General features: G+C 42.9%; 2 protein-coding genes across 4 annotated transcripts; one reads left to right on the top strand and one right to left on the bottom strand.

Annotated features, from left to right (window-relative positions):
- Positions 1-13: 13 nt before the first annotated feature.
- On the top strand, positions 14-5,058 carry rad51d (RAD51 paralog D). Its single transcript, XM_041893730.2, has 10 exons — positions 14-302; positions 435-496; positions 1,212-1,330; positions 2,377-2,458; positions 2,623-2,757; positions 3,048-3,143; positions 3,403-3,493; positions 3,786-3,856; positions 4,292-4,456; positions 4,715-5,058. Exons 1-10 carry the CDS (start codon positions 221-223, stop codon positions 4,808-4,810), a joined length of 999 nt encoding a protein of 332 aa, XP_041749664.1. The 5' UTR covers positions 14-220; the 3' UTR covers positions 4,811-5,058.
- Positions 4,888-24,599, bottom strand: lig3 (ligase III, DNA, ATP-dependent). 3 transcript variants are annotated; one of them, XM_041893727.2, is made up of 21 exons: positions 24,416-24,599; positions 23,361-23,927; positions 22,827-22,955; positions 22,422-22,631; positions 22,111-22,262; positions 21,688-21,854; positions 21,425-21,502; positions 21,097-21,265; positions 18,432-18,587; positions 17,979-18,110; positions 17,610-17,689; positions 17,027-17,114; positions 16,091-16,168; positions 15,457-15,580; positions 12,548-12,690; positions 12,164-12,238; positions 10,174-10,320; positions 9,487-9,640; positions 6,734-6,837; positions 6,453-6,539; positions 4,888-6,053 (listed from the first exon to the last, which is right to left on the bottom strand). In XM_041893727.2, the coding sequence occupies exons 2-21, from the start codon at positions 23,905-23,907 to the stop codon at positions 5,820-5,822; spliced, it is 3,054 nt and encodes a 1,017-aa protein (XP_041749661.1). In that variant the 5' UTR covers positions 23,908-23,927; positions 24,416-24,599; the 3' UTR covers positions 4,888-5,819. The 3 variants fall into 3 exon arrangements, with proteins under 3 accessions (XP_041749661.1, XP_041749662.1, XP_041749663.1); XM_041893728.2 differs by having other exon boundaries at positions 23,361-24,599; XM_041893729.1 differs by lacking the exons at positions 4,888-6,053; positions 6,453-6,539 and having other exon boundaries at positions 6,750-6,837; positions 9,442-9,640.
- Positions 24,600-27,402: the final 2,803 nt, after the last annotated feature.

The following is a 27,402-nucleotide window of genomic DNA, read 5'->3' as shown; positions in this document are numbered from 1 at the left end:
GAAGTACGTCACGACCACTTTCTCTGGAAGAGCTTCCGAAACATATAGCGGTATTATATATCATTTCAAAAACTTCAAAACACCATGGATAGTTTGTCAAAATGTAAAGTTGTAGTGTATGTAGACCATGTAACCATTTAGTCATCCCATATTACAGTGAACGGCTTGCTAGCTTCTTTCTGGACATAGCTAGCTAGGCAGCTAGCAGTAGCCATGTGCCATGGTTGTTCTCAGAGATGGCATGTGTCCTGGATTGAGTGAAGAATTAGTTGTGGCTTTACGGGCAGCAGACATTACAACAGGTACGTGGGTTTTGATCAGTTTGTTCACTCTGGTTAATCTAGCTAGTTGATGAGGCAATGTTTGTATGACAAAGTATTCAAATACAATAATAATACAATCATAAAGTTACATGATCCTTTGTTTTTTTAAAGTGGAAGATCTGGTGTCATCAGATACAGAAGACCTTGCCCAAAAATGTTCCGTGTCCTACAAGGTAAAACATGCATGAAATAATGCATTTCTATAATCATTATGTGATCTTGCAGACATTGATTCAGCTTTGATCTAACTTTATTAAACGTGCACCATGACCATTCGCCTGAGTAGGGTTGTGACTAGATGGAGTACAGGCACGACCGGAAGTGACGTTTCTTAGCAGGTTAGGAGAGCATTTTAGCTAACCCTAAACCTTTTCCTAATCTTAACCTAATGCTCCTAACATACTCCGTTAGTTCTCCTAATGCCGAGGTGTCAAACTCATTCCATGGAGGGCCTAGTGTGCTGGTTTTGAGGTTTTCCTTTCAATTAAGACAACCAGGAAAGTGGAGTTCCTTACTAATTTGTGACCTTAATTCATCAGTCAAGTACAAGGGAGGATCAAAAACCAGCAGACACTCGGCCCTCTGTGGAATGAGTTTGACCGGGTCCTAACATGTTGCTTAAGTTCTACTAACCTGCTACGAAAAAGTTACTTCCGGTTGTAGCTGTATTCCACCTAGTCAGAACCTCTGAGTAGCCGGTTCTCTGCACATAGAGAATATACACATGCGCAGAACGTGATTCGCACATGTGCAGATGCCTCGGGAAGCTCCAGATCTTTTATTGCTCCAGACAAAAGATCATGAAAAAGTCAGATCCGCAGCCACTCCGTTTCTATAATGAGACAATGTTACAAAAACTTTTGGCCACTGACTAACTTTGCATTTCAGGGCCTGCTGGCTGTACGCAGAGTGCTCCTGGCCCAGCACACAGCATTCCCTGTCTCAGGTGCTGATCTATATGAAGACCTGCTGAGTTCAACAGCCATCCTCTCCACAGGCAATCCTAGGTGATAATCTGCACATCACGTTGAAGGCCCTACATCGAAACTGTCTGAGGGACTTTCTATCAAGTGCCTGTAGTCTTGATGAGTATAAAAAAACTGAAGTAGTCTAGCAGGAGACAAAAATTATTGGGTTAAGTCTTGAGGGTCAATAATTATGTGCTCGAATCATATCAAAATGCAACACTGTTAAAAGATTGTTGCTTATCGAATTGAACCCTACTGATCCCCAGAGGGATAGGCTAGTAGTTTGTCCCAGGCTAACACATAGTGCTACTACATGCAGTAGTTTGGCTAAACATGTATACATACACCAGATGACACGGGAAGACCGGATACATACACAACAATGTAGATCACTGTTATGTGACGGTATTACAACAGACAGCAGAAGACAGATTTCTGTTTCAATGGGCAATTAAGGTTGTGGGCGATTCCAGCCTTATGGATGTTACATTTGCATGCAAAATCTCAACTTTAATGTCTCACAGAATGGACAAACAAAATATAAATAACACTTTTGAAAAAGTCTGAGTTTGTAAGTCTAAGGTCAAAGCGGTATTTATTATAATCCTCAGCGTTTCATCTTTCAGAACACATCGACTCCTCTTGATTTACAGCATTTCCCTCACTCAAACAACAAATGTGCAAAAGAAGCCGAATTAGCGGGAGGGGTGGGGGCATCTTCTAGTTACGTGCGGTGCTCAAATTAATAATGGCTTTCATTGAAAACTATACAGTGCTGTGAAGCGGAGAACAATTTAGTCGCTTATTAATGACAAAATCTGCCATTTTCAACCTGTATACAGGATGACGGGCTGTGAGTGGAAAGGGCTACCTGGTCAAATAAAACCTGCACTCTTACATTGAGACCTTAAGGATAATTATGAAAGTGGTTTCATTTGGAAATAACTAACTGTATTTTGCATGCTCAGGTTGACTTTCCCACTGAATATCCCTTTTATTATTCTACTGGGACTTGATGGGTTGGTTTTAGCACCTAGCAGGACATCATAGCCTTGGTGAATGATTGTGTGTTTATTTTCCTCCAGTCTAGATAAGCTCCTAGACTCTGGCTTGTATACAGGAGAGCTCACAGAGTTGGCAGGAGGCCCTGGAAGCGGAAAAACCCAGGTGACCTTTTTCCCACAATTGTATATCATGTCATTGGCAAAGTTTACACCTTGCTTATCAATGTGGTTGGTTTTCGTAGAATGACCCAATGGATGCTGGTAGCACTACTGTCTAGTCTATTGAATGCAACATGTTTATGCTGCCTACATTTCCCTCTCTTTTAGGTGTGTTTTGGTGTTGCAGTGAATATATCTTACCAACTGAAGCAGAGCGTGATATATATCGACTCAACAGGAGGACTGTCGGCAAGTCGCTTGCTTCAGATGCTCCAAGCGAAGTTGTGCAATATGGAAGAACAGGTGAGCTGGAAGAGGCTGTGTGACAATGAAAATATAGTTGAATTAACATATTCATTTTCATCAAATAAATTCTCACGGCGCACAATTGGCCCAGCGTCGTCTAGGGTAGGGGAGGGAATGGCCGGCAGGGGATGTAGCTCAGTTCGTAGAGCATGGCGTTTGCAACGCCAGGGTTGTGGGTTCGATTCCCACGGGGGGTATGAAAAAAGTAATGTATGCACTAACTGTAAGTCGCTCTGGATAAGAGCGTCTGCTAAATGACTAAAATGTAAATGTAAAATGTTGTGCAGATGGAGGCTCTTCAGAGAATCCAGGTATTTCGAGTGTTTGACATCTTCTCGTTACTCGGCTGTCTACATCATTTTCGATGCATTGGACTTCAGCAGGTAGGCCTTTGCTATGGCTGTGTCCCAAATGGCACCTTATTTACTAGTGTACTAATTTGGACCGGGCCAATAAGGCTCTGGTCAAAAGTTGTGCACTATATAGTGAATAGGGTGCCATTTGGGATGGACTGTATGTGATGTTGCTGAAATATTGAGGTAGTTTAAGATCACTATAATGACACACACACAACTGAAAATGTTAACATAACTGATTATTCATAGCGTTATTCAATCATTCTTGCATCCATGTCTTTTACAGGCATCTGCGGGAGGTGGCTCAGTCAAAGCTGTGATTGTGGATTCAGTGTCAGCAGTTATTTCTCCCATACTGGGAGGCAAACAAAATGAAGGTACTATGATGAAGTTTCTCGTGATAACTTATCACAATAACATATTCCCTTTTGAAATAACAAAGTTATAGTATCTGATAACACTAAGCAATGCCATATAATATACTGTATAAAGGACAACCAGTGGAACGTGAACTTAATGTAATTGATTTAGTGAAGAGAATGGCATAATTGTACTCTCTTCAAAGGGAGTCACCGTTGTGGTTTACTTGATATAAAAGGCAATTTGAGCATTTATTGCATTGTGTATACTTATAGCGCCATAATGACCTTTGGTGATTGGAATTTCTAGGCATGTCCATGATGATGCAAGTGGCAGGGCTGTTGAAGACAATCGCCAAAGACTTCAATGTAGCCGTTCTGGTGAGGGCAACTGATTAACTATTGTTTTTGGTCCTGTTCGGACATCTACACTATACGTGGGGGTTTATTTATTTATTTGATATGATAGTGAAGACGAGACATGAAATGTAGGAGAGATTGAGTCAGATTCAAACCATGCTGACTGGTAGCCTAGGCTGTACATGTGTAGCAGGGTCCACACATACACATGGATTTTGTGTTGTAGATATGTAGTAGAGTAGGGGCCTGAGGGCACACAATGTGTTGTGAATGATTTGTAATGTTTTTAAAATTGTATGAACTTTCTTAATTTTGTTGGACCCCAGGAAGAGTAGCTGCTGCCTTGGCATCAGCTAATGGGGATCCATAATAAATACAAATACAGGCCAAAAGTATAAGTGTGCTATGACCTATGAGCCTAAACAAATGCCAGTGATAAGAATCATGTACCCTCAGGTGACAAACACTGTGACCAGAGACGGCAATGGGCAGCTGAAAGCCGGACTGGGCCAATCGTGGAGTCACGTACCTAGAATTCGGATTCTACTGCAACGGTTCGAGAGGCCGGGTTCCACTTGTTCTAGCTTACGCACTGCCACTTTGGCCAAGTCCTCAAGACAGGTAACCTATTGAAGTGTTGACATGGGCTTGTCCATGTTAGTATTCATTCCTAGTCCAAATAAGATGGAAAATGTCATACATATAAGGCCCATTATTTTCAGCCTCAGTTCCGTGCAATCCCAAGAAAGTGGTCTGATGGAAATCAATGGTGTAAAAATGTGATGGTATCCTTTCCTGCAGAATGACAGTCCTGTTGCACTGGAGATATGTTCAAAAAGGACCAAACTTAATGGATATTTAACCTGTTCTCTCTCTCAGCCTTGTCATCTGAAAGAGGAGTTTGACTTGCAGTGCTGGGGCAGGTCTGAAGACCAGCTGTATGGAGCATCAGCAGAGGAAGCTGGACAACACTGATCTCAGCTAGGCCTCAACATCCATGGTGGTAGGCTCATTGGGTATCGGAAGAAAACTGACTGAAACGGAGAAAGGGATATTCAAATCGGTTTATTTTAAACATTAGCACATCAAAGGTATTTTGTGAATTAAAGGATATTTCTGACATCATAGATTTGTCACCTGGTTGCACTCTGGTTTACAAAATTAACAAACCTTAATTTAGTGTTCCGCTTGGCCGTAAAAAAAATAATAATGGTGACATTGTATTGTGTCCTGCTAGTCCTTTTTTTTGTGCATTTCATGTGGAGAACATGCATTGTCAGAAGAAGCCCTCTCCTAGATACTATGACAGATGCTACTTTCATGATTCGCATCATTGGACATGTCCATATGACATGTTTACAACAAACTACCTTTGACTTGCTAAACTACTTTTCAACTCTTACTAATTGGTAAAAGTATTGATATCTACACTACACACTCGATCAAAGGAACCCCGTTTGAAGTGAGAACCTTCACCTTGAGGTAGGTCAGCTGGACCTAACTCGTTCTGACAGTGGTTCACACAGCATGGGCACACAATTGCAGAAACCAAACTGAAAGACTCACTTCAAACAAGTAATTATGGTTTACTTCAACCAATGCTACTCGGATACGAAAAAGGACTGGAAACAAAATAAATTGAAAGATGCTTGGATGGAAACATTACTCAGCCCGTAGACAGATACTACTCCTAGCCTGACGTAGTACTGTAGTTAGGCGTATATCTTTCTTAAAATCTAAATCATACACTGCCATGACCATTACAATATCTCATGATCTGGTCCTGTGTCCTTGTGGTTCTATCATTCATATGCAACATTCAACTAAGTTTATATCGGTTTTAGCTTGCATCAAGCTCGGCTGTAAAACATGATCAGGGTATAAAGGTCCATTGTTTGTGAAGCCAGCACACTTCAAAATCGCACCAGTCTCCAGAAGGGGTGTATTCAGCTGCTGGGGGGGGGGGGCGTGTAATTAATGTTCATCAGCAGGGGGGCACCACCCGTCTCTTGCGGATACACTCCCAGATCCAGCCGGGGGTGACTCTCTGGGCGTGGCTGTCCTCCTCGGGCTCTGTCAGGGTGTGTGTGGCCGAGGCGGCATCATACTCCGGCACTAGGTCCCCGTCGTAGGCCACAAAGTAGCGCCGCAGCTTGGTGTGGTCCGGCACAGAGTCTGGCAGGACCAGCTTCACCCCACTGAAAATGTCCAGTAAAGTCTGGGGAGAGCAGAGAGGAAGTCTTTAAGCCGTCATTCATTAAAATGACAGTAAGTATTGCAGATTGCACCTTTAACTAAATACAATATTACAGATAGATCATCCAATAACAGACCAACCGTTCAAAAAAATATATAAAGCTTCCCAAAACAATCATACCAATAATGGCTTACTAGAGCACCATCATAAAGAGGAACTTGAAAAGTGTGTTACTCTTGTACAGGCAGCATCACAGCATGATATGTAGATTACTATTTTTGTTAATGTTAACATTGACTTTTAATAATTTTATGTTCTAATATTTAATCTACTAGCATGTCTTGTTAGAACTTTTTGTTTAGAAGAATAAGAGCGTGAATCGCAGTTGGTGACAAATGGAACAAACAATGAAGCACCCACCTTGTCATTCCTGGGTTCTACCAACTTGGAGGGCGTCGTCTTTGTCTTGCTTTGTCCATTACTGTGATGGACAGTTTCAGTCTTTACCTGGAATACATTGGAGCCCAGATACATTTCGGGGGATGCAAGACTGAAATCTAATCTGGATGACTGAAATGTAATGACCCAATTAAAAAGAATGAAACAGTCTACTGATGCTACTTTGTGGATCACCTATGCAGCATCCTAAAACATATTGCCAAATAGGATAACACCAGTTGCTATGGTTGAGTGTATGGTACCTTCTTTGCGCTGGGCTCTTCTGAGGGCATTTTCCTCTTGGTTGCTGGAACAGGGGAGGGAGGCTCCAGCTTCACTACCTTGGCTTTGGGGGTATTGCTGTTGCCTGTCCGTAAGGTAATGGAAACATCACGTTGAATCAAAATATATTATTAAGAGTCGGGTTGGAACGAGGAACGGAAACGAAAGTTCTTTAATGTTCCGGAACAGAACAATTATTTTCAAATCTTGAGAACCGGTTAATGTTACTTTATGTTCCAAAAATATTCCTAATGTCTAGTATATAATTCTGTAATTCAGTGAAGTTATGATGCTAGTAATAGCCTAAACACATTCCAATTCACATCATGATGTTCAGCACTTCAAGCCAACCCCCCTCCATGTCCACCCTTCTCTCTCTCACCCCACCCGTGAAATTTCAGTCGCATCTCGCGCCTGCACTTAACTGACCAATTAAACATGTTAACTAGCTTTCCCATTCCATATCAAGCTGCTATATCTGTGCTAATTGGTGAGGTAAAATAATGAGCTAAATGTCAAAACTATGTTGATTTCAAGGGTTAAATTAACGTAGAAGAACTATATGAACATTACTTTTTTGGGGTTCGAACCGGTTCAGAATTTTATGCTGCTCGGAACACTGGAATGGAAGAACATTGGGGTTCTGTTCGGAATGGAATGACTGGAAAATAATTTTTGGTTCCAACCTGTTAAGAGTACATTATTACCATCATGCGGGGGGCCAGTATAAAAAAATAAATAAAAAATGTATGCACTCACTAACTGTAAGTCGCTCTGGATAAGAGCGTCTGCTAAATGATTAAAATGTAAAACATGTGTAATTTCCCTAAAGTGTCAAACAAAAAGGATGAAAATCTCAAACCAAGGAGTGTTGTCATACCATATTTTTTCTTATTTATTAGTGGTGTATACAGATGATGCAGTACTCCCCAATAATGAATTCTAACAATACAAACGTGTAAATAAGTATGTGAATATATACGTCTGCGTCCGAAATGGCTCCCTTTTCCATATATAGTGCACTACATTTGAACAGGGCCCATAGGGAATATGATGCCATTTCAGACACACCCATGTATATACTGTACATTAACATACTTATTGACATACAGTAAAAGTCAAAAGTTTGGACACCTACTCATTCAAGGGTTTTTCTTTATTTTTACTATTTTCTACATTGTAGAATAATAGTGAAGACATCAAAACTATGAAATAACACATGGAATCATGTGTTAAACAAATCCAAATATATTTTAGATTCTTCAAAGTAGCCACCCTTTGCCTTGACAGCTTTGCACACTCTTGGCATTCTCTCAACCAGCTTCATAAGGAATGCTTTTCCAACAGTCTTGAAGGAGTTCCCACATATGCTGAGCACTTGTTGGCTGCTTTTCCTTCACTCCGCGGTCCAACTCATCCCAAACCATCTCAATTGGGTTGAGGTCTGGGGATTGTGGAGGCCAGGTCATCAGATGCAGCACTCCATCATTCTCCTTCTTGGTCAAATAGCCCTTACACAGCCTGGAGGTGTGTTTTGGGTCATTGTCCTGTTGGAAAAACAAATGAGTCCCACTAAGCGCAAACCAGATGGGATGGCGTATCGCTGTAGAATGCTGTGGTAACCATGCCTTGAATTCTAAATAATATCACAGACTTTCACCAGAAAAGGACCATCACACCTCCTCCTCCATGCTTCACGGTGGGAACCACATATTCAGAGATCTGTTCACCTACTATGCGTCTCACAAAGACACGGCAGTTGGAACCAAAATTCTCAAATTTGGACTCAGACCAAAGGACAGATTTCACCGGTCTAATGTCCATTGCTCGTGTTTCTTGGCCCAAGCAAGACTCATCTTCTTATTGGGTGTCCTTTAGTAGTGGTTTCTTTGCAGCAATTCGACCATGAAGGCCTGATTCACGCAGTCTCCTCTGAACAGTTGATGTTGAGATGTGTCTGTTACTTGAACTCTGTGAAGCATTTATTTGGGCTGCAATCTGAGGTGAACTCTAATGAACTTATCCTCTGCAGCAGAGGTAACGCTGGGTCTTCCTTTCCTGTGGTGGTCCTCATGAGAGCCAGTTTCATCATAGCGCTTGATGGTTTTTGCGACTGCACTTGAAACTTTCAAAGTTCTTGAAATTTTCCGGATTGACTGACCTTCATGTCTTAAAGTAATGATAGACTGTCGTTCTCTTTGCTTAGTTGAGCTGTTCTTGCCATCATATGGACTTGGTCTTTTACCAAATAGGGCTATCTTCTGTATACCACCCCTACCTTGTCACAACACAACTGATTGGCTCAAACGCATTAAGGAGGAAAGAAATTCCACAAATTAACTTTTAACAAGGCACACCTGTTAATTGAAATGCATTCCAGGTGACTACCTCATGAAGCTGGTTGAGAGAATGCAAGTGTGTGCAAAGCTGTCATCAAGGCAAAGGGTGGCTACTTTGAAGAATCTCAAATATAAAATATTTTTTGATTTGTTTTAACACTTTTTGGGTTATTACATGATTCCATATGTGTTATTTAATAGTTTTGATGTCTTCACTATTATTCTACAATGTAGAAAATAGTAAAAATAAAGAAAAACCCTGGAATGAGTAGGTGTGTCCAAACTTTTGACTGGTACTGTATGTTCATATTGTTTGTATGCATTATTGGAGTAAAGCGTAATCTACATACCCAACACTTATCACCCGAGACCAGACCCATGCCTATGGTACTCACTGGTCTTTCTGGGTGTGACTGGTCTGTGGGAGGTGGAGGGTGGAGAGTTGCTCCCGCTGTCTCCTCCTGAAGAGCCCTTGTCATCCTCACCTCCTTTGGAGGGCCCTGCTGTCACCTCAAAGTCACACCTCTCCTTGGAGATGCGGAAGAGCTCCTGAGAAGGAGGGAGAAAAACAAAAGCTGTGAAGTTAAGTGTTACTAGGGGGAATGCAAATTATATTTCTGAGGAATAGTTGTACGGCGTGCACCAATGGACAACAACCGTTTACGACAGGAAAGGTCTTGCATCATATAGTAGAGATGTAATAACAAAAATACTCCATGTGAGTTTGAGCTATTGCGTATAAACATCTATTCAGCTCGAAAGACTAAACCTTATCACACCAAAACCTCCTCAGCAGCAAACCAAATGAAAAGACACATTTTGGTTGCTATTGGAATATCGATATACAATTACCGGTATAGTACAAGTTCCACTGTACTCATATCGGTTTGACTAAACGACAACGGGTGACCAAGTGGTACTGTTTCTATTGTTGATTACATTTTTGAATCCTTTACTTCTACATGGACATTACGTCTGTTGCACAGAGCACCTATAAATAAATATTCAATTGTTTTACATTACAGATTGAAAAACGTCCCAATAGAAGCCCTACATAGTTGCATCCTCAGGGTGTTCCTTACTTTGAGCTGCGTCAGGTTGGTGGCGCTCTTCCAGTCCTTGTCGTCACGGACACGCGTCATGCGGGGGAAGCGGATGGATATGCCGTCGGCTGTGTGCATCTCCGACTTGGAGAACTCCGCCCCCGTGATCTCCCACACCGGCGCTTTCTATCTCAGGGAGAGAGACATACAAGGATACAGACTGTAGAATTCAGGCTGCGTCCCAAATTACATTTTAGTCATTTAGCAGACGTTCTTATCCAGAGACTTTGATTTAGTGCATTCATCTTAAGGTAGCTAGGTAAGATAACCACGTCACAGTCATAGTAAGTACACCTTTCCTCAAAGTAGACTCTGCTGTCCTAGCTTCAGGGGAAGCTGGTTCCACCATTGCGGTGCCAGGATTGAGAAGAGCTTGGACTGGGCAGAGCGGGAGCTGCCCTGACGTAGGGGTGGGAGGGCCAAGAGACTAGAGGTGGCAGAACGGAGTACTCGGGTTGGGATGTAGGGTTTGAGCATAGCCTGAAGGTAGAGAGGGGCAGTTCCTCTTGCTGCTCCGTAGAAAAGTACAAGGTCTTGTAGTGGATGCGAGCTTCGACTGGAAGCTAGTAGAGTGTGCGGAGGAGCGGGGTGACATGGCAGAATTTGGGAAGGTTGAATACCAGGCGGGCTGCAGCGTTCTGGATAAGTTGCAGGGGTTTGATGATGCAAGTGGGGAGCCCAGCCAACAGAGTTGCAGTAGTCCAGACAGGAGATGACAAGTGCCTGGATTAGGACCTGCGCCACTTCCTGTGAGGTAGGGTTGTACTCTACGGATGTTGTAGTCAGGATCGAGGGAAAGATGAACGGAGCAAAGTACAGAGAGATCCTTGATGAAAACATGCTCCAGAGCGCTCAGGACCTCCGACTGGGGCGAAGGTTCACCTTCCAACAGGACAATGACCCTAAGCACACAGCCAAGACATCGCAGCGGTGGCTTCGGGACAAGTCTCTGAATGTCCTTGAGTGGCCCAGCCTGAGCCTGGACTTGAACCTGATCGAACATCTCTGGAGAGACCTGAAAATAGCTGTGCAGCGACACTCCCCATCCAACCTGACAGAGCTTGAGTGGATCTGCAGAGAAAAATGGAAGAAACTCCCCAAATAAAGGTGTGCCAAGCTTGTAGCGTCATACCCAATAAGACTCGAGGCTGTAATCGCTGCCAAAGGTGCTTCAACAAAGTACAGAGTAAAGGGTCTGAATACTTATGTAAATGTGAGTTTTAGTTTGTATAAATTTGCAAAAATTTATAAAAGCCAGTTTTTGCTTTGTCATTATGTGGTATTGTGTGTAGATTGAGGGGGAACAAACTATTTAATCAATTTTAAAATAAGGCTGTAACTTAAAATGTGTGAAAAGTCAATGCACTGTGTATAGTGCACGACTCTGGTTAAAAGTTGGGGGAGGGTGGTCTATATATACACACACAACTACTTCCTATCAGTATCAAATCTTGTTCACAAGGGCTGGCTTGAGCTATATGTACTGCACAGATTGGCTAATCTTGATAACGTATAGATCTGTTCCTGCCATGTATGGAAGTTGATAAAGTACAGATCAGCCTTGCGATGAATAGCAATTACATTTCTGTGCAATTAAAGAAATGCTGACGATTACAGTATAAATAAGTCAGTGATATACATCTTAAGAAAACAGACTTTATAGCTTCCTTGTATAATGACTCAAAGCCACATCTAAATCACATTTACATTTGAGGCAATTTGTAGACGCTCTTATCCAGAGCGATTTACAGGAGCAATTAGGGTGAAGTGCCTTGCTCAAGAGCACATCGACAGATTTTTCACCTAGTCAGTTTGGGGATTCGAACCAGCAACCTTTCGGCTACCTGCCGCCCCACTATGGGTAACCTAACTTCATTGAAAAGCCTAAAGAAGTCTGGAGATTCACCATTTTGTCCTTGAACAGAACCCAATAGGAGATTCAAATGTATTAAACTATGTTAAATCTCACCTCGGGATCACGGATAATAAAATCAGGGTAATAGTTCTTGATGATTTTCAACCAGCCAGGGATTTTGCTGGGTTCCTGGAGACAGAAATGAGATCCACACATACATATATTAAAGAACAGTCCTCACACTTGTTGAATTCCAAATACCCTCCTAGCCCCTAGGCACTCCTGTAGATCTGAAAGGAGTGAATAGGTTTAAACAGCATGGAAATTGCTCCAACTTGCCTTCTGATAGGCTGGGTGGAATTTTCGCCATCCTGCTTACGCCTATTCAGGGGTGCCTAGGCGTAGGGGCTAGGGGTTGGAATTCAGAAAACCCTATTTCACAAACGGGCCACTCAAGAATGCACTGTTGGGCGGTCCCCCCCAAGCTGCTTGGGTCACCTTGCTGATTTTGATCACGTCCAGCTCCTTCTGGAGTCGGGTCAACATGGCGTCATCGTAGCCTCCGGAGCACTTGGTCACGGTGCACCACTTCTTAGAGTGAGGGTCATAGCAGCCCATTAAGAAACTGGACATTATCCCGCCTGGTAGAGACATACAACATTATAAAAAGACATTCTGACTTCAAGTGAGGTCTTTTTCTATCCCCACAGCCCAAAATGGTCAGATCCTGTAGATGCTGGATATATACAGTCGTGGTCAAAAGTTTTGAGAATGACACAAATATTAACTTTCAAAGTCTGCTGCCTCAGTTTTTATGATGGCAATTTGCATATACTCCAGAATGTTTTGAAGATCACTCTGTCATGCTGATTGACTTAGAATAACAGACTGGAAGCTTTAAATGGAGGGTGGTGCTTGAAATCATTGTTCTTTCTCTTAACCATGGTTACCTGCAAGGAAACACGTGCTGTCATCATTGCTTTGCACAAAAAGGGCTTCACAGGCAAGGATATTGCCGCTAGTAAGATTGCACCTAAATCAACCATTTATCGGATCATCAAGAACTTCAAGGAGAGAGGTTCAATTGTTGTGAAGGCGGCTTCGGGGCGCCCAAGAAAGTCCAGCAAGCGCCAGGACCGTCTCCTAAAGTTGATTCAGCTGCGGGATCGGGGCACCACCAGTGCAGAACTTGCTCAGGAATGGCAGCAGGCAGGTGTGAGTGAATCTGAACGCACAGTGAGGCGAATACTTTTGGAGGATGGCCTTGTGTCAAGAAGGTCAGCGAGGAAGCCACTTCTCTCCAGGAAAAACAACAGGGACAGACTGATATTCTGCAAAAGGTACAGGGATTGGACTGCTGAGGACTGGGGTAAAGTCATTTTCTCTGATGAATCCCCTTTCCGATTGTTTGGGGCATCCGGAAAAAAGCTTGTCCGGAGAAGACAAGGCGAGTGCTACCATCAGTCCTGTGTCATGCCAACAGTAAAGCATCCTGTGACCCTTCATGTGTGGGGTTGCTTCTAAGCCAAGGGAGTGGGCTCACTCACAATTTTGCCTAAGAACACAGCCATGAATAAAGAATGGTACCAACGCATCCTCCGAGAGCAACTTCTCCCAACCATCCAAGAACAGTTTGGTGACGAACAATGCCTTTTCCAGCATGATGGAGCACCTTGCCATAAGGCTCACCAAAAGTGATAACTAAGTGGCTCAGGGAACAAAACATCGAGATCTTGGGTCCATGGCCAGGAAACTCCCCAGACCTTAATCCCATTGAGAACGTGTGGTCAATCCTCAAGAGGCGGGTGGACAAACTAACACCCACAAATTCTGACAAACTCCAAGCATTGATTATGCAAGAATGGGCTGCCATCAGTCAGGATGTGGCCCAGAAGTTAATTGACAGCATGCCAGGGCGGATTGCATAGGTCTTGAAAAAGAAGGGTCAACACTGCAAATATTGACTCTTTGCATAAACTTAATGTAATTGTCAATAAAAGCCTTTGACACTTATGGAATGCTTGTAATTATACTTCAGTATACCATAGTAACATCTGACAAAAATATCTAAAAACACTGAAGCAGCAAACTTTTTGAAGACCAATACTTGTGTCATTCTCAAAACTTTTGACCACGACTGTAGACTACATCCCAAATGGCACACTTTTCCCTATATAGTGCACTACTTTTGACCAGAGCCCTATGCGCCCTGGTCAAAAGTAGTGCACTAGATAGGTAAAAGGGAAAGGGTAAATGTGCCATTTGGGATGTAACGTACCCATAGACTATACAAAGCCATGAGTTGCCATAAGTGAAACGAATGTTAGAGAAAATATTGGAGCAGATGTTTGACAAATACACTGAACAAAAATATAAATGCAACATGTAAAGTGTTGGTCCCATGTTTCATGAGCTGAAATAAAACAATCCCAGAAATTTTACATAAGCACAAAAAGCTTCATTCTCTAAAATGTTGTGCACAAATTTGTTTATGCCTATTGGTCAGCATTTCTCCTTTGCCAAGATAATCCATCCACCTGACAGGTGTGGCATATCAAGATGCTGATTAAACAGCATGATCATTAAACAGGTGCACCTTGTGATGGGGACAATAAAAGGCCACTTTAAAATATATGTAATTTAGTTTTGTCACAACACAGATGTCTCAAGTTGAGGGAGTGTGCAATTTGCATGCTGACTGCAGGAATGTCCACCAGAGCTGTTGCCAGAGAATTGAATGAATGTTAATTTCTCTACCATAAGGGGGGGGGGGTGCTGAGGAGTATTTATGTCTGTAATAAAGCCCTTTTGTGGGGGAAAACTGATTCTGATTGGCTGGGCCTGGTTCCCCAGTGGGTGGGCATGGCTGCCAAGTGGGTGGGCCTATGCCGTTCCAAGCCCACCCATGGCTGCATCCCTGCCCTGTCATGTGAAATCCATAGATTAGGGCCTAATAGATTTATTTCAATTGACTGATTTCCTTATATGAACTGTAACTCAGTAAAATCTTTGAAATTGTTGCATGTTGCGTTTATATTTTTGTTCAGTATATATTAGCAGAGAATCATGGTTGATCCTACTAATTCTTCTAGGGCAACCCACTCCCAACCCACTCTTGGGGGGACTGCCAGACAGTCCACATTTAAAAAAGTTGATTAGCTCAGTCAGGTCAGGTGTGTCAGTGTAGGGCTAGAACGAAAATGTGGACTGTGTGGTGGCTGTCCTAGGAGAGGGTTGGGAAACACTGTCTAGTGTAGTGTTGGATCGTATTCATTAGTGCTAAACGTAGCAAAATGTTTTACAATGGAAACTGTTTGCATAACATTGTAGAGTCTAAGGTAAACAGTTTATGTTGCAAAGCGGTTTGCTACGGTGTAAACTCATGAATACGACCCTGGAGTACTGACCGTTTGAGCCTTTGCCATAGAAGGCTCCCAGCACCACCAGGTCTGCGGTGTCGGCCATTGCTCCCTCGTTCAGGTAGTCCTTCTTTACCTTCAGCCAGTGGCGCTTCCCTGGCTCATAGGTGCCCTTTGAATTCACACAGATTATGATCAATTCACATTTATGTATTGTTATTTTTTTACATAGGTTTGTTTTTTCATTATGTCAACCCTCTATTCAAGAGAAAGAAATACATGTTTGCCATTTCCCACAGATAAAAAATGCTGTAGAAAAAAAGACTAAGACTTGGCTTCTTGTTTCACATTGTTCATAATAACATCACTTGCTCATTCCCAAGCCCCCAGATTTACAGCCTAACAGACTAAGTAGGAAAGATGTGTACGGTAGAGTCAGGGGCCTAGTCCAGAAACAACCCCTAGCCCTACTACCTCGGCACTTAGGTAGATTTAAGAGGATTGGATAGGAATAAGTAAAACAGCAAACATTACACCTAGCCTATCAAAGGGCAAGATTGGAGCTACTGCTGTAATTGCTTAGATCTATCCAATTCTTTCAGATGTACATTAAAAGTTACTACCTAGGTGGTAGGCGCTAGAGGTCATTTCTGGGCCGGGTTAGGAGTTATTTATGTCTCACCTTGAGGTCTTTGAGGACCAGCCCCTCCAGTCCCTCTCTGATGACCCGTGTGATCATCTCGGCCAAGTCAGCCGCCCTCTGTGAGACCGTAAACGCAAACAACCAGCACATCAGGGTCATGTTCAGTAGGCACAAAACGTTATGAAACAGATTGAAACGGAGGTACTATGTGAACTTGCCCAATAAACACTTGTTTTAGTACTCCGTTGCAGTTTCACTCTGCTACATGGGGGAATCCATTGGCTTGGTTGATTATAAGTTAGAAAGACCTAGACTACAGTTTTGGTTTAATTCATTCCATTTAAGAGCTGTCAATTTATTCATTGTCTTTTGTTTGATGCGGTCTTGTCAATGTTGAGTAGGGACGCGCACCTGATTACGCATAGAAGTAGGCCTAGGCTACCTGGCCTGCGCACAAATGTAGGCCTATAAATGTGCCCATTTGGGGATCTGATAGTATTTCTGATTGTGTTAACTCACCACCACTGTGGAGCTTCTCAAAGTAATTATTTATTCGCCTCAAACACCAAGTAAACAAAGTCTATTTTTACATCCATTGAGAATAACAATAGTTCCTCAATGTAGCCTATTTGAAAAATAATTCCAGCCCTCTTTCGATAACTATTTGGCATGAAACAGTTTTTTTTTTCTCCTTCTGGTTAGGCCGTCTTGATCTTGGCTCCCTCTAGTAATTTGTGTGTATTCATTATTTAAATCACAGTGTGCTTAAAGCATCAGACAAGCTCAGTAGCCTACATATAGTTGATTTTATTAAAAACACATAGCGTGTGTCTATATAGGGAAAAACATACGTTTAAAAATGTAGACCAATCTATTGGTTGAAAGAACAGGCGACTCTCAGTCAATCAAAAAAAATGTGGGGTCGGGGACAGCCCTAAAGGAGAGAAGTTTCAGACATGACGTGGGTCTACATACAGTGACGTGCTTCATCTCGGAGAACAGGATCCTGTTGGGGACCTCCACCATGTTGTCATGGAGGAACTTCCTTCGTTCGTACAGGGGCCTGTGGAGAAGAGAGCACGGTTGTGTTCAAATAGACACACAATGGAAGAAAGTGCTCCAAAAATCGAGTGAAAGAGGGAGGTAACATCTAAACTTGTCCAATAAGAGTTGCTCATTTTCCATTGCAAAATGTTTTGCTATGGTGAGACCCAATGAACATGACCCAGGCTGTGGCCAAAACACACAGACGATGGAAACCTTCATTTCCATCCAATAACATTGAGACAGGTTTGAATGTTGAAAAAAACAGACCGCATTAGACAACAGAAATTAATGCAGACAGACAATGAATATGATATTCACAACAGACAAACGTTTCTACAATAGGGAGGGGTAGGAGTTGAGTGGACACAAGTAAACTGTCCATGCAGTTGTTTAAAAAATACAACAAATATTTCAGCCAACTCAAGGATGAGTGAATGTAAGCTCAGAGTGAATTCAATACAGACCTCAGTGTTGTAAATCTAAAGAGAGAAGTGACTACAGACAAACGTACTTCTCCATCAGGCTCAAGCCGTTGAAATAGATGCAGTCGAACACAAACAAGCACACTTTGGCGTCTTCGAAGGCTGCTTTCTAAAGAAGGAGAGAAAAACAATTTATCCTGACACACACACTTACATTACATTTTAGTCATTTAGTAGACGCTCTTATCCAGAGCGACTTACAGTTAGTGAGTGCATACATTATTTTTTTATTTTTCATACTTGCTCTGTATCACACACACACCAGCCCCCATCCACCCCACACACACAAACAGCCCCCCTACTATCAAACACACACACACAGACAGCCCCGCAAACCCAAACAAGCGTACACTCCACAGAGAGGTCAGTGGAACGATAAATTGGGCAGGCATGCTCACCTTGTGCACCCCCAGCGTCCCGAAGGGCAGTGGCTTGCTGGTGTTGGTGTCGATGAGGAGCACCTCGGCATCCAGGATCATGCTGTTGCCACCGACGAAGGCCTGAGGGATGAACTCTTTAAAATGGGCCACCTGGAACACAGAGAGGCTTTGTGTTCGATATGGAAAGGCATCAAAACACCAAGGGACATCAGAGGGGAAAATGCCTTAAAAAAGAAGATAAATACTTATTTGGATCAAAAAACACATTTAAGGCTAGGGATCAGTCTAGGGAATCAGTGAAAGTGATGGCCTTGAAAAACAAATGGTCTATGCTGCCCAGTCCTCAAAACCGTAATCAAATAGAGGATTTGTTTGACACTTTCCGATTTGCTAATCCAGAATCGGTAAAGAGTTCTGGTGGAATTGAACAATGCAGCTTCTCTCACTTAGAGTGTGTGTGTGTGGTCTGACCTTGTGCGGCAACACAGGTTTGAGGCTGCGGCTGAAGTAGCTGAAGTGGTCTCCATTCTTGTGGACCTGCACACGCTCACCGTCGTACTTGATTTCAGAGTACATGCCGTTGGGACACTTCTTCATGGCGTACTCAATGGACTTGCATGCCTCGGCCTGGGAGGGAGAACAAATGACTTGTATTAGCCCCATACATTGGACTAGGGAACCCTATCATTTTAGTTGGATCTGCCTTCAGTGTATTCGCGTCTTCCCAGCTTTGCAGACCCTGCATTGGAAACCTGGGGCTGTATGTATCAAGCGTCTCCGAGTGGAAGTGCTGATCAGTTTCGCCTTTTAGATCACAAATAATAAGATTACATGGACAGGGGGACCTGATCCAAGATAAACACTTCTACTCTGAGACACTTGACATATACTGTAAAGTGCATTCGGAAAGTATTCAGACCCCTTCACTTTTTCCACATTTTGTTACGTTACAGCCTTATTCTAAAATGGATTAAATCGTTTTCTTTCCTTATCAATCTACACACAATACCCCATAATGACAAATCAAAAACAAGTTCAGAAATTTTAGCAAATGTGTAAAAAACAACAACTAAATATCACATTTACATAAGTATTCAGACCCTTTACTCAGTACTTTGTTGAAGCACCTTTGGCAGTGATTACAGCATTGAGTCTTCTTGGGTATGACGATACAAGCTTGGCACAGCTGTACTTGAGGAGTTTCTCCCATTCTTCTCTGTAGATCCTCTCAAGCTCTGTCAGGTTGGATGGGGAGCGTTGCTGCACAGCTATTTTCAGGTCTCACCAAAGATGTTCGATCGGGTTCAAGTCCGGGCTCTGGCTGGGCTACTCAAGGACATTCAGAGACTTGTCCTGAAGCCACTCCTGCATTGTCTTGGCTGTGTGCTTAGGGTCGTTGTCCTGTTGGAAGGTGAACCTTCGCTCTGGAGCAGGTTTTCATCAAGGATCTCTCTGTACTTTGCGCCGTTAATCTTTCCCTCGATCCTGACTAATCTCCAAGTCCCTGCCGCTGAGAAACATCCCCACAGCATGATGCTGCCACCACCATGCTTCACCATAGGGATGGTATTGGCCATGTGATTAGCGGTGCCTGGTTTCCTCCAGACGTGACACTTGGCTTTTAGGCCAAAGAGTTCAATCTTCATTTCATCAGACCAGAGAATCTTGTTTCTCATGGTCAGAGTCCTTTAGGTGCCTTTTGGCAAACTCCAAGCGGGCTGTCATGTGCCTTTCACTAAGGAGTGGCTTCCGTCTGGCCACTCTTCCATAAAGGCCTGATTGGTGGAGTGCTGCAGAGATGTTTGTCCTTCTGGAAGGTTCTCCCATCTCCACAGAGGAACTCTGGAGCTCTGTCAGAGTGACCATCGGATTCTTGGTACCCTCCCTGAACAAGGCCCTTCTCCCCCGATTGCTCAGTTTGGCCGGGCGGCCAGCTCTAGGAAGAGTCTTGGGGGTTCCAAACTTCTTTCATTTAAGAATGATGGAGGCCACTGTTCTTGGGGATCTTCAATGCTGCAGAAATGTTTGGTACCCTTCCCCAGATCTGTGCCTCGACACAATCCTGTCTCGGAGCTCTACGGACAATTCCTTCAACCTCATGGCTTGGTTTTTGCTCTGACATGCACTGTCAACTGTGGGACCTTATATAGACAGGTGTGTGCCTTTCCAAATCATGTCCAATCAATTGAATTTACCACAGTTGGACTCCAATCAAGTTGTAGAAACATGAAGGATGATCAATGGAAACAGGATGCACCTGAGCTCAATTTTGAGTCTCATAGCAAAGGGTCTGAATACTTATGTAAATAAGGTATTTAAACCTGTTTTCACTTTGTCATTATGGGGTATTGTGTGTAGATTGATGAGGGGGAAAAAATATTAAATCCATTTTAGAACAAGGCTGTAACGTAACAATGTGGAAAAAGTGAAGTGGTTTCAATACTTTCCGAATGCACTGTACATATGGACCCTGGTTGGGAAATAGGTCTGACCCTGGTCTTACCTAGGTCTGCTTCAGTGTATAAGAGGAACCTAATACACTGAAGCAGACCTTTGTTAACATTTAGTTGAGGGATGATAAGCCACTCACATTGGGGCAAAACATATTAGAGCACTTTCCAACCCATACAGTATTACTTTAGTGGGTCGTATTTAGTGTTCTGTACATGGTATGCTGGATGCAGCATGCTTCAAACGTGAAAGAGCTTATACAATTTTACTGTGAGGATACATTTCAATTCCATTCATATTTCTGCTGTGTGTATGCGTTGTGTCTGAAGTGACTTGCGTAGTACTGCATGGCTTGCAATAAGATCAACCCCCCCCACCCCAAAAAAATTACATTCAGAATTCATGCTCTATCATTGAGATCTCTCAGTTGCAGTCAATTGCCCTTGTGGGATTACGCTCAGTGTTTTTCTAATCACAGAATCACTTTCTCAACCAGCTGAACCATTAAATTAGCGCATTCAGTACCAGGTGTGTGTACTGACAGTGTGTGTCTGTGAGAGTGAGTTTGTGTGTGTATGCGTGTCAACTTCATGTGTACAGGGCGAGTATGCGGAGGGTGAGTGTGAGCACGTCTGCTGAGTGTATGTGTGCATCTGTGTGTGTGAGAGCATGTGTGTGAGCTCACCAGCATAGGCTGCACTGGGGTCATGAGGGAGGCTTCAATAGTGAGGAGCTTCCTGGGGCCTGAGCCGTTGGTGACGTCCTGCTGGTTCTTCAGCACACGCTCTATCACGTCCCCTAGGTTACGGGAGGCCTTGAAAGCATCGTAGGCATTCGGGTCCACTGCATCCAAGCTGTTCATAAGATACATTTGACTGAGAAGAGGGTTCAAATATACTGCAATAAGTTTGAAAGTTATTGTATGCTTTAAAAGCTCTAGTATATAGGTTTATAAGTTGCAGCACAGAGTTGTATTGTTGTCATGTCAGGTTAGGAGTAAATCTGTCACTTACACATGCTTAGCTCCAGAGTTCATCTTCAGATCATGCTTGATGAGTCTGATGATACATTTCAGGTCATTGCCAGTGCATCTGCAACAAAGACAGGGTTGACTTGTGTGAGTATATTCGGAAGTTGACTCTGTCCCTTAGTCTTTTGATGCATAATATCTTATGTGCAGTAGAAGGAATTGTGGACAGACACGGATATACTAGGAATTGTGAGATGTCAAATCATTAAGTACAGTATAGATCTGCTAATAGAAGAAAATTATTACTTTTTGGATATGTCCTCTAGCTCTTTCTGCTGGTCATCCTCCTTGGTTAACTGGGCCAGACGGGTAAGGGACGCATCCACTTCCTGAATCGTGAGCAGACTCTTAGCGGCCGGCGGGAAAGACTTGCTTTCTTCAAAAAACATCCTCACTGTCTCCGACACATCCCCCTGTACGCCCAGAATAAAAATATACTCAATACACGCCAGTCCTGAAACCCTCGGTTCTGGGGCCACATGGGCTGTATGTTGTGATAGATCCTACTCTATAACATACCATTTATGTCTGACTATGTACTGTTGTTTGTTCCCAGCTGTGTTTTGTGTATGCAATGTGTGAGTTGTGCAAAGATTTCCTCTTATATGACAATAAACATGAACAACTTGTCAGAAGCACTGACTGTCATGTTTTGGACTCAACACTGACCTGTTCCAGATCTCGCACCATCTCCTCCTGGTTGCAGTTGAAGATGCGGCTGAAGAGCTTGACTATCTGTTTGTCGTTGAGGTTGTACACACTCTTCACCACCCCTGGGAGAAGCAGCTTCACCGTCAGGTACACATCTCCCTTGAATTTATCTGGTAGGGAGAAGAGAAAAATAAAATTAGGTATTTCAGTAATATTACTTGCCTACTTTAAAAAAACTACCTTTTTGAGGACAACATTCAATGCAGTACAATACTACAGAGTACAATTTACAACATCATAAATTAAGCTACGCACGCACGCACACACACCTCCCCCAGAGCCTTTCTTCAGGAAGTCGTGGATGATCTGCGTCTTGACGTTGTAGCTATTCTTGTCTGCCACCATGGCACACAGCTTGCGGAACTCCCGGAGCAGGCTATCCTTGTGTTTGGGGTCACAGAGCTGGGCGGACAGAGGACTGCCCTGGTTGGGTTTGGCTGGGGATGGGCCTGGGCTGCTTGAGCTCCCAGCCTTAGTAGCTGATTGGACAAAGGACAATATGATTGAAAAAATAAAGACGAGATAATACAGCAGGGTTATGTTTTGGTGGAATGGACAGAGGAAAATAGTTTTGAAACTGAAAACACAAACATTTGCACTTTTGTAGCAGGACTAGGCTAACTAGTTTTCAGATGTGCACACTGGTTGATCCAGCTACTGGAATGCCCTCTCACCTGTGAAGCCAGAGAACTTCCGTGGTGCATTCAGAGGAGGGTCAGCAGGCGGAGCTGATAGCTGACCACTGTTGTTCAGCTTGGCTTGCACCTTCTTCTTTGGGCTCGCGTTAGCTTTGGCCATCAAGTCTATATAAGTGAATGAATGAGAGTTGTTAAGTGGCATCTCAATTAACATGACAAGAAACAAGAAAAGTGAAAAGAGGTTAACATTCTTCTTCCATGGTGAACAACACCAACGTGAATGCCATGACATGCAGCCTATGAGGAAATATGTCTGTCAGTATATGCATTACAAAACTCATTTCACTTCTGCATGTGGAACTTAATCCGGCTAAATTGACAGGAGAATATCTTTTTTTTACATTTAACATTTTAGTCATTTAGCAGACGCTCTTATCCAGAGCGACTTACAGTTAGTGAGAGCATACATTTTCATACTGGCCCCCCGTGGGAATCGAACCCACAACCCTGGCGTTGCAAACGCCATGCTCTACCAACTGAGCTACACAGGGCCAGTATGAAACATTGTACCTCCAACAAGTTTGTTGATGAGCTCCTTGTCCTCATCCTGCAGCTCCTCCCAGCCCTCCAGGTCTGTGATGTCCTCGATCTTCTTAGTGGTGGCCCGGGCCCGCTCCATCTTCTCAAAGATACACTTCACATGGTACCACTCCTTCATCTCCCCAGCGGACTCACTGAACGGGTTAGGCACAATCTTCCCGATGCGGGTCAAGCCCTTCATGATTTTGTCCTTACACTTCTTACATCCCGCAGTGCCACGTTTGGCATACTCCACACAGTATCTCTGTTCAGCCATGTCTGTCTGTTTAGTACAATAGTGACGCCAGCAAACCTTGAAATTAGAATCTATTGAAAGACTGCGATTCCGAGGGGGCTGGGTGCACTGATAGAAGTCCAAGGGATAGGGGAGGATGCCCCTACAATGGGGTAGAATTTGGAAGTTTGCAGATAAGGGATAAGCGCCAAACAGTTTCCAGGTGGGTTGACACCTGCACAGTTTCCCAAAATGTCTATTGTAGACAGTCTTAAGTGACAATGAAATTAAGAATCTCAGCATCCAGTATGGTTTGGTGAGATCTAAAATGTCAAAAGGTTTAAGGTTATTCACAACGATGCATTGCAGTACTGATAATAGCCAACTATCTGCCTGGAATTTAGATAGCTAGTTAAGTAATTTGCTAGCTAGATGGTGCTTACAAATTACCCTCCCCCCTTGCATTTGTCGATTAGCCAGCTAACTAACAGTTAGATAGCACAGCTAGCTAGCTAATAACAAACCCATAAAAACTAGTTCGTTTATGGAAATGTAGATGCTGTCCAGACAACGCCAAATAGTATGTATGAAGTAGCGTATTACTCCCAAAACTAATGAAAGTTTCACAATAATAGCTAACCGTTGCTAGCTAGAAATATGACAACTCGCTAAAACTCGCTACGTGTACATGATTGCAGTTATTGGCTAACTGGTTGCTAGCTAGCTAGCTAACGTTAGCTTTTAGCTAGCTTTAACCAAATGTGGTAAGGTTAAAAATGGGCTCATAGTTTCGCTCAAATATGTTATTTACCTTGTTTTAAAGTGGGGGAGGAGGCTAATGACCCTAAATGTTACAAACGAGGTTCGCTTTTATTAGCTAGCAGCTAGGTATAGGCTACACAATCATTTTAAAGGCAACACTCCGTTCCCTTTAAATCCTAGCTAGCTACCACGCTTCTTCTTTGTTCGCCCGCGTTTCCTGTGTTTTGCGCATGTGCGGGTATGCGGACAGATATGGTAATGAGACGCGAGACCAAATGAAATTGTATTCTTCTTCTTCTTTGATGAGGTTTAACGGCGGTTGGCATCCAATTTGTTGCATTACCGCCACCTACTAGACTGGACTACAACTCCCTTATATTTGCTTGAAAAATAAAATAAAGAAATACCCTACCATCTAACACTACACTCACAAATTCAAAAGTATTATTAATCATTAACACCACCCTACTCCACTATTTAAATATATTCATTCCTACCTCATGCCCTCAACCTGAAATGATGGAACATTACATTTACATTTTAGTCATTTAGCAGACACTCTTACAGTTAGTGAATGCATACATGTTTTTTTGTTTGTTTTGTTTTTTGTTTGTTTTCATACTGGCCCCCATGGGAAACGAACCCACATCCCTGCCGGCCAAACCCTCCCCTACCTTGGACGACGCTGGACCAATTGTGCGCCACCCATGGGTCTCCCGGTCACGGCCGGCTGTGACAGAGCCTGGACTCGAACCAGGATCTCTAGTGGCACAGCTAGCACTGCAATGCAGTGCCTTAGACCACTGCACCACTCGGGAGTCAAGTGGAGACATCACCACTTAACACTCCCTGTAACTCTTCTGATGTCAAGTCTTGCACACCCAAATACCTCTCTGCAGCTGCCACCACAACCTCCATTTTCTTCGACTTACGTTCCATCCCTGCAGTACAATTAATAACCATTGCTATAAATGCTAAAAATCCAATCTTACTGAAACATATCACTTGTTGGCCTATCTCTCTGTACTGGTACATATCTACTACTCTCACCACTCCTCCCCCTTGACCCATCTACTTTCTTCACTGCCTCAGCATATGACAACTTCTTCACTACTCTTACCCTGGAAACCTCAACCTGCCTCTCTCGCACGGGACATTTCTGATCCCCAGCCCCATGGGCACCCCTACAATTAGCACATACCACTACTTTCCCCAATGCTACACATTCCTTTGTCTCATGCCCTTCTGCACACTTCTCACACCTTGGAACCTCCCTCCTACACACTGCTGACACATGCCCATAAGTTTGACACCTGTAACATCATAATGTATTCGGCACATAAGCTCATGCAGGATAACTTACATATCCTATCTTCACTTTGTCAGGCAAAGACTCAACTTCAAAACTCAAAAGAACAGACAATGACTCTTCTGTTTCCCCATTCTCGCCACCCTGTTTGCGTCGCACCAAATGACAAGCATCACAAACACCGGGAATCTTCCCCTTCAGTTGGTCAACTTTTACATTTTCAAATTGTATTTGTCATATGTGCCGAATAAAACGGGTTTAGATTGTACCGTAAAATGCTTGCTTACGAGCCCTTCCCAGTGATGGAGAGTTAAAAACAATAATACAAAGACAATAGTAACACAAGCGGAATAAAATACACAAGAATGGAGCTTTATACAGGGAGTAGCAGTAGGCTACCAGATCAATCTGCAGGGGTACGAGGTATTTGAGGAAGATGTTATATGTACACGAAGGCAGAGTAAAGTGCAGGCAAAGATGACATGATTGAAGATTATTCTAAATTCTGACTCTGTGTCATTATTCCATTAATTATTACTACACAAACACTGCCAGAGTGCCACACTGAGGGTCCGTTACTGCAGGGTTTCCCAAACTCGGCCCTGGGGCCCTAACCAACTCATCATCAAGCTTTGATTATTTGAATCAGCTGTGTAGTGCTAGGACACAAACCTTAAAGTGCACCCAGGTGGGGCCCCAATACCGAGTTTGGGAAACCCTGCTTTACTGCTCCACACAAATACTTTATCTAAGAGTATAGAGCTCGCCAGCTTGTAGTCCTAAAAACCAGAAATTAGTTACTGGTTCGTTCAGCCTTCTATGGGGTAAATGAATGGGGGAAAGAATGGGGTTTTGGGATAACTGCCGAAAATAAGGTCTGAGGTTAACACAGGCTTAGGAGATTTTATACATTTTGTACTAAGAGATAATATCAGTCTGTCATGACCTTTATGAATTAAGAAGCCTTTGTGCTTTACATTCTTGTTTTGATTAAATACATTTTTTTTATTTTTTTTTTATTTAACCTTTATTTAACCAGGTAAGCCAGTTGAGAACAAGTTCTCATTTACAACTGCGACCTGGCCAAGATAAAGCAAAGCAGTGTGATAAAAACAACAACACAGAGTTACATATGGGGTAAACAAAACATAAAGTCAAAAATACAAACAGAAAATATATATACAGTGTGTGCGAATGTAGTAAGTTATGGAGGTAAGGCAATAAATAGGCCATAGTGCAAAATAGTTACAATTTCGTATTAACACTGGAATGATAGATGTACAAAAGATTATGTGCAAATAGAGATACTGGGGTGCAAATTAGCAAAATAAATAACAATATGGGGATGAGGTAGTTGGGTGGGCTAATTTCAGAATGGCTGTGTACAGGTGCTGTGATCGGTAAGCTGCTCTGACAACTGACGCTTAAAGTTAGTGAGGGAGATAAGAGTCTCCAGCTTCAGAGATTTTTGCAGTTCGTTCCAGTCATTGGCAGCAGAGAACTGGAAGGAATGGCTTTAAAATTCACAAAGAGTGACACTAGCTGATGAATATTATCTCATAGAACAAAATGTATAAAATCTCCTTAACCTGTGTTTACCACAGACCTTATTTTTAACAAATAACATATTTCACCATAGGCTTTGGCCAACAAGCCATGGAGGAGTTAGTGCCTACAAAAAAAATGCCATTACTATTGCTCTCCATTGGGCAAATATTGCACAATCC

The sequence above is a fragment of the Coregonus clupeaformis genome, chromosome 13, assembly GCF_020615455.1.
Source record: "Coregonus clupeaformis isolate EN_2021a chromosome 13, ASM2061545v1, whole genome shotgun sequence".
NCBI classification, from domain to species: Eukaryota; Metazoa; Chordata; class Actinopteri; order Salmoniformes; family Salmonidae; genus Coregonus; species Coregonus clupeaformis.
This window is presented reverse-complemented; position numbering and strand designations above follow the sequence as displayed.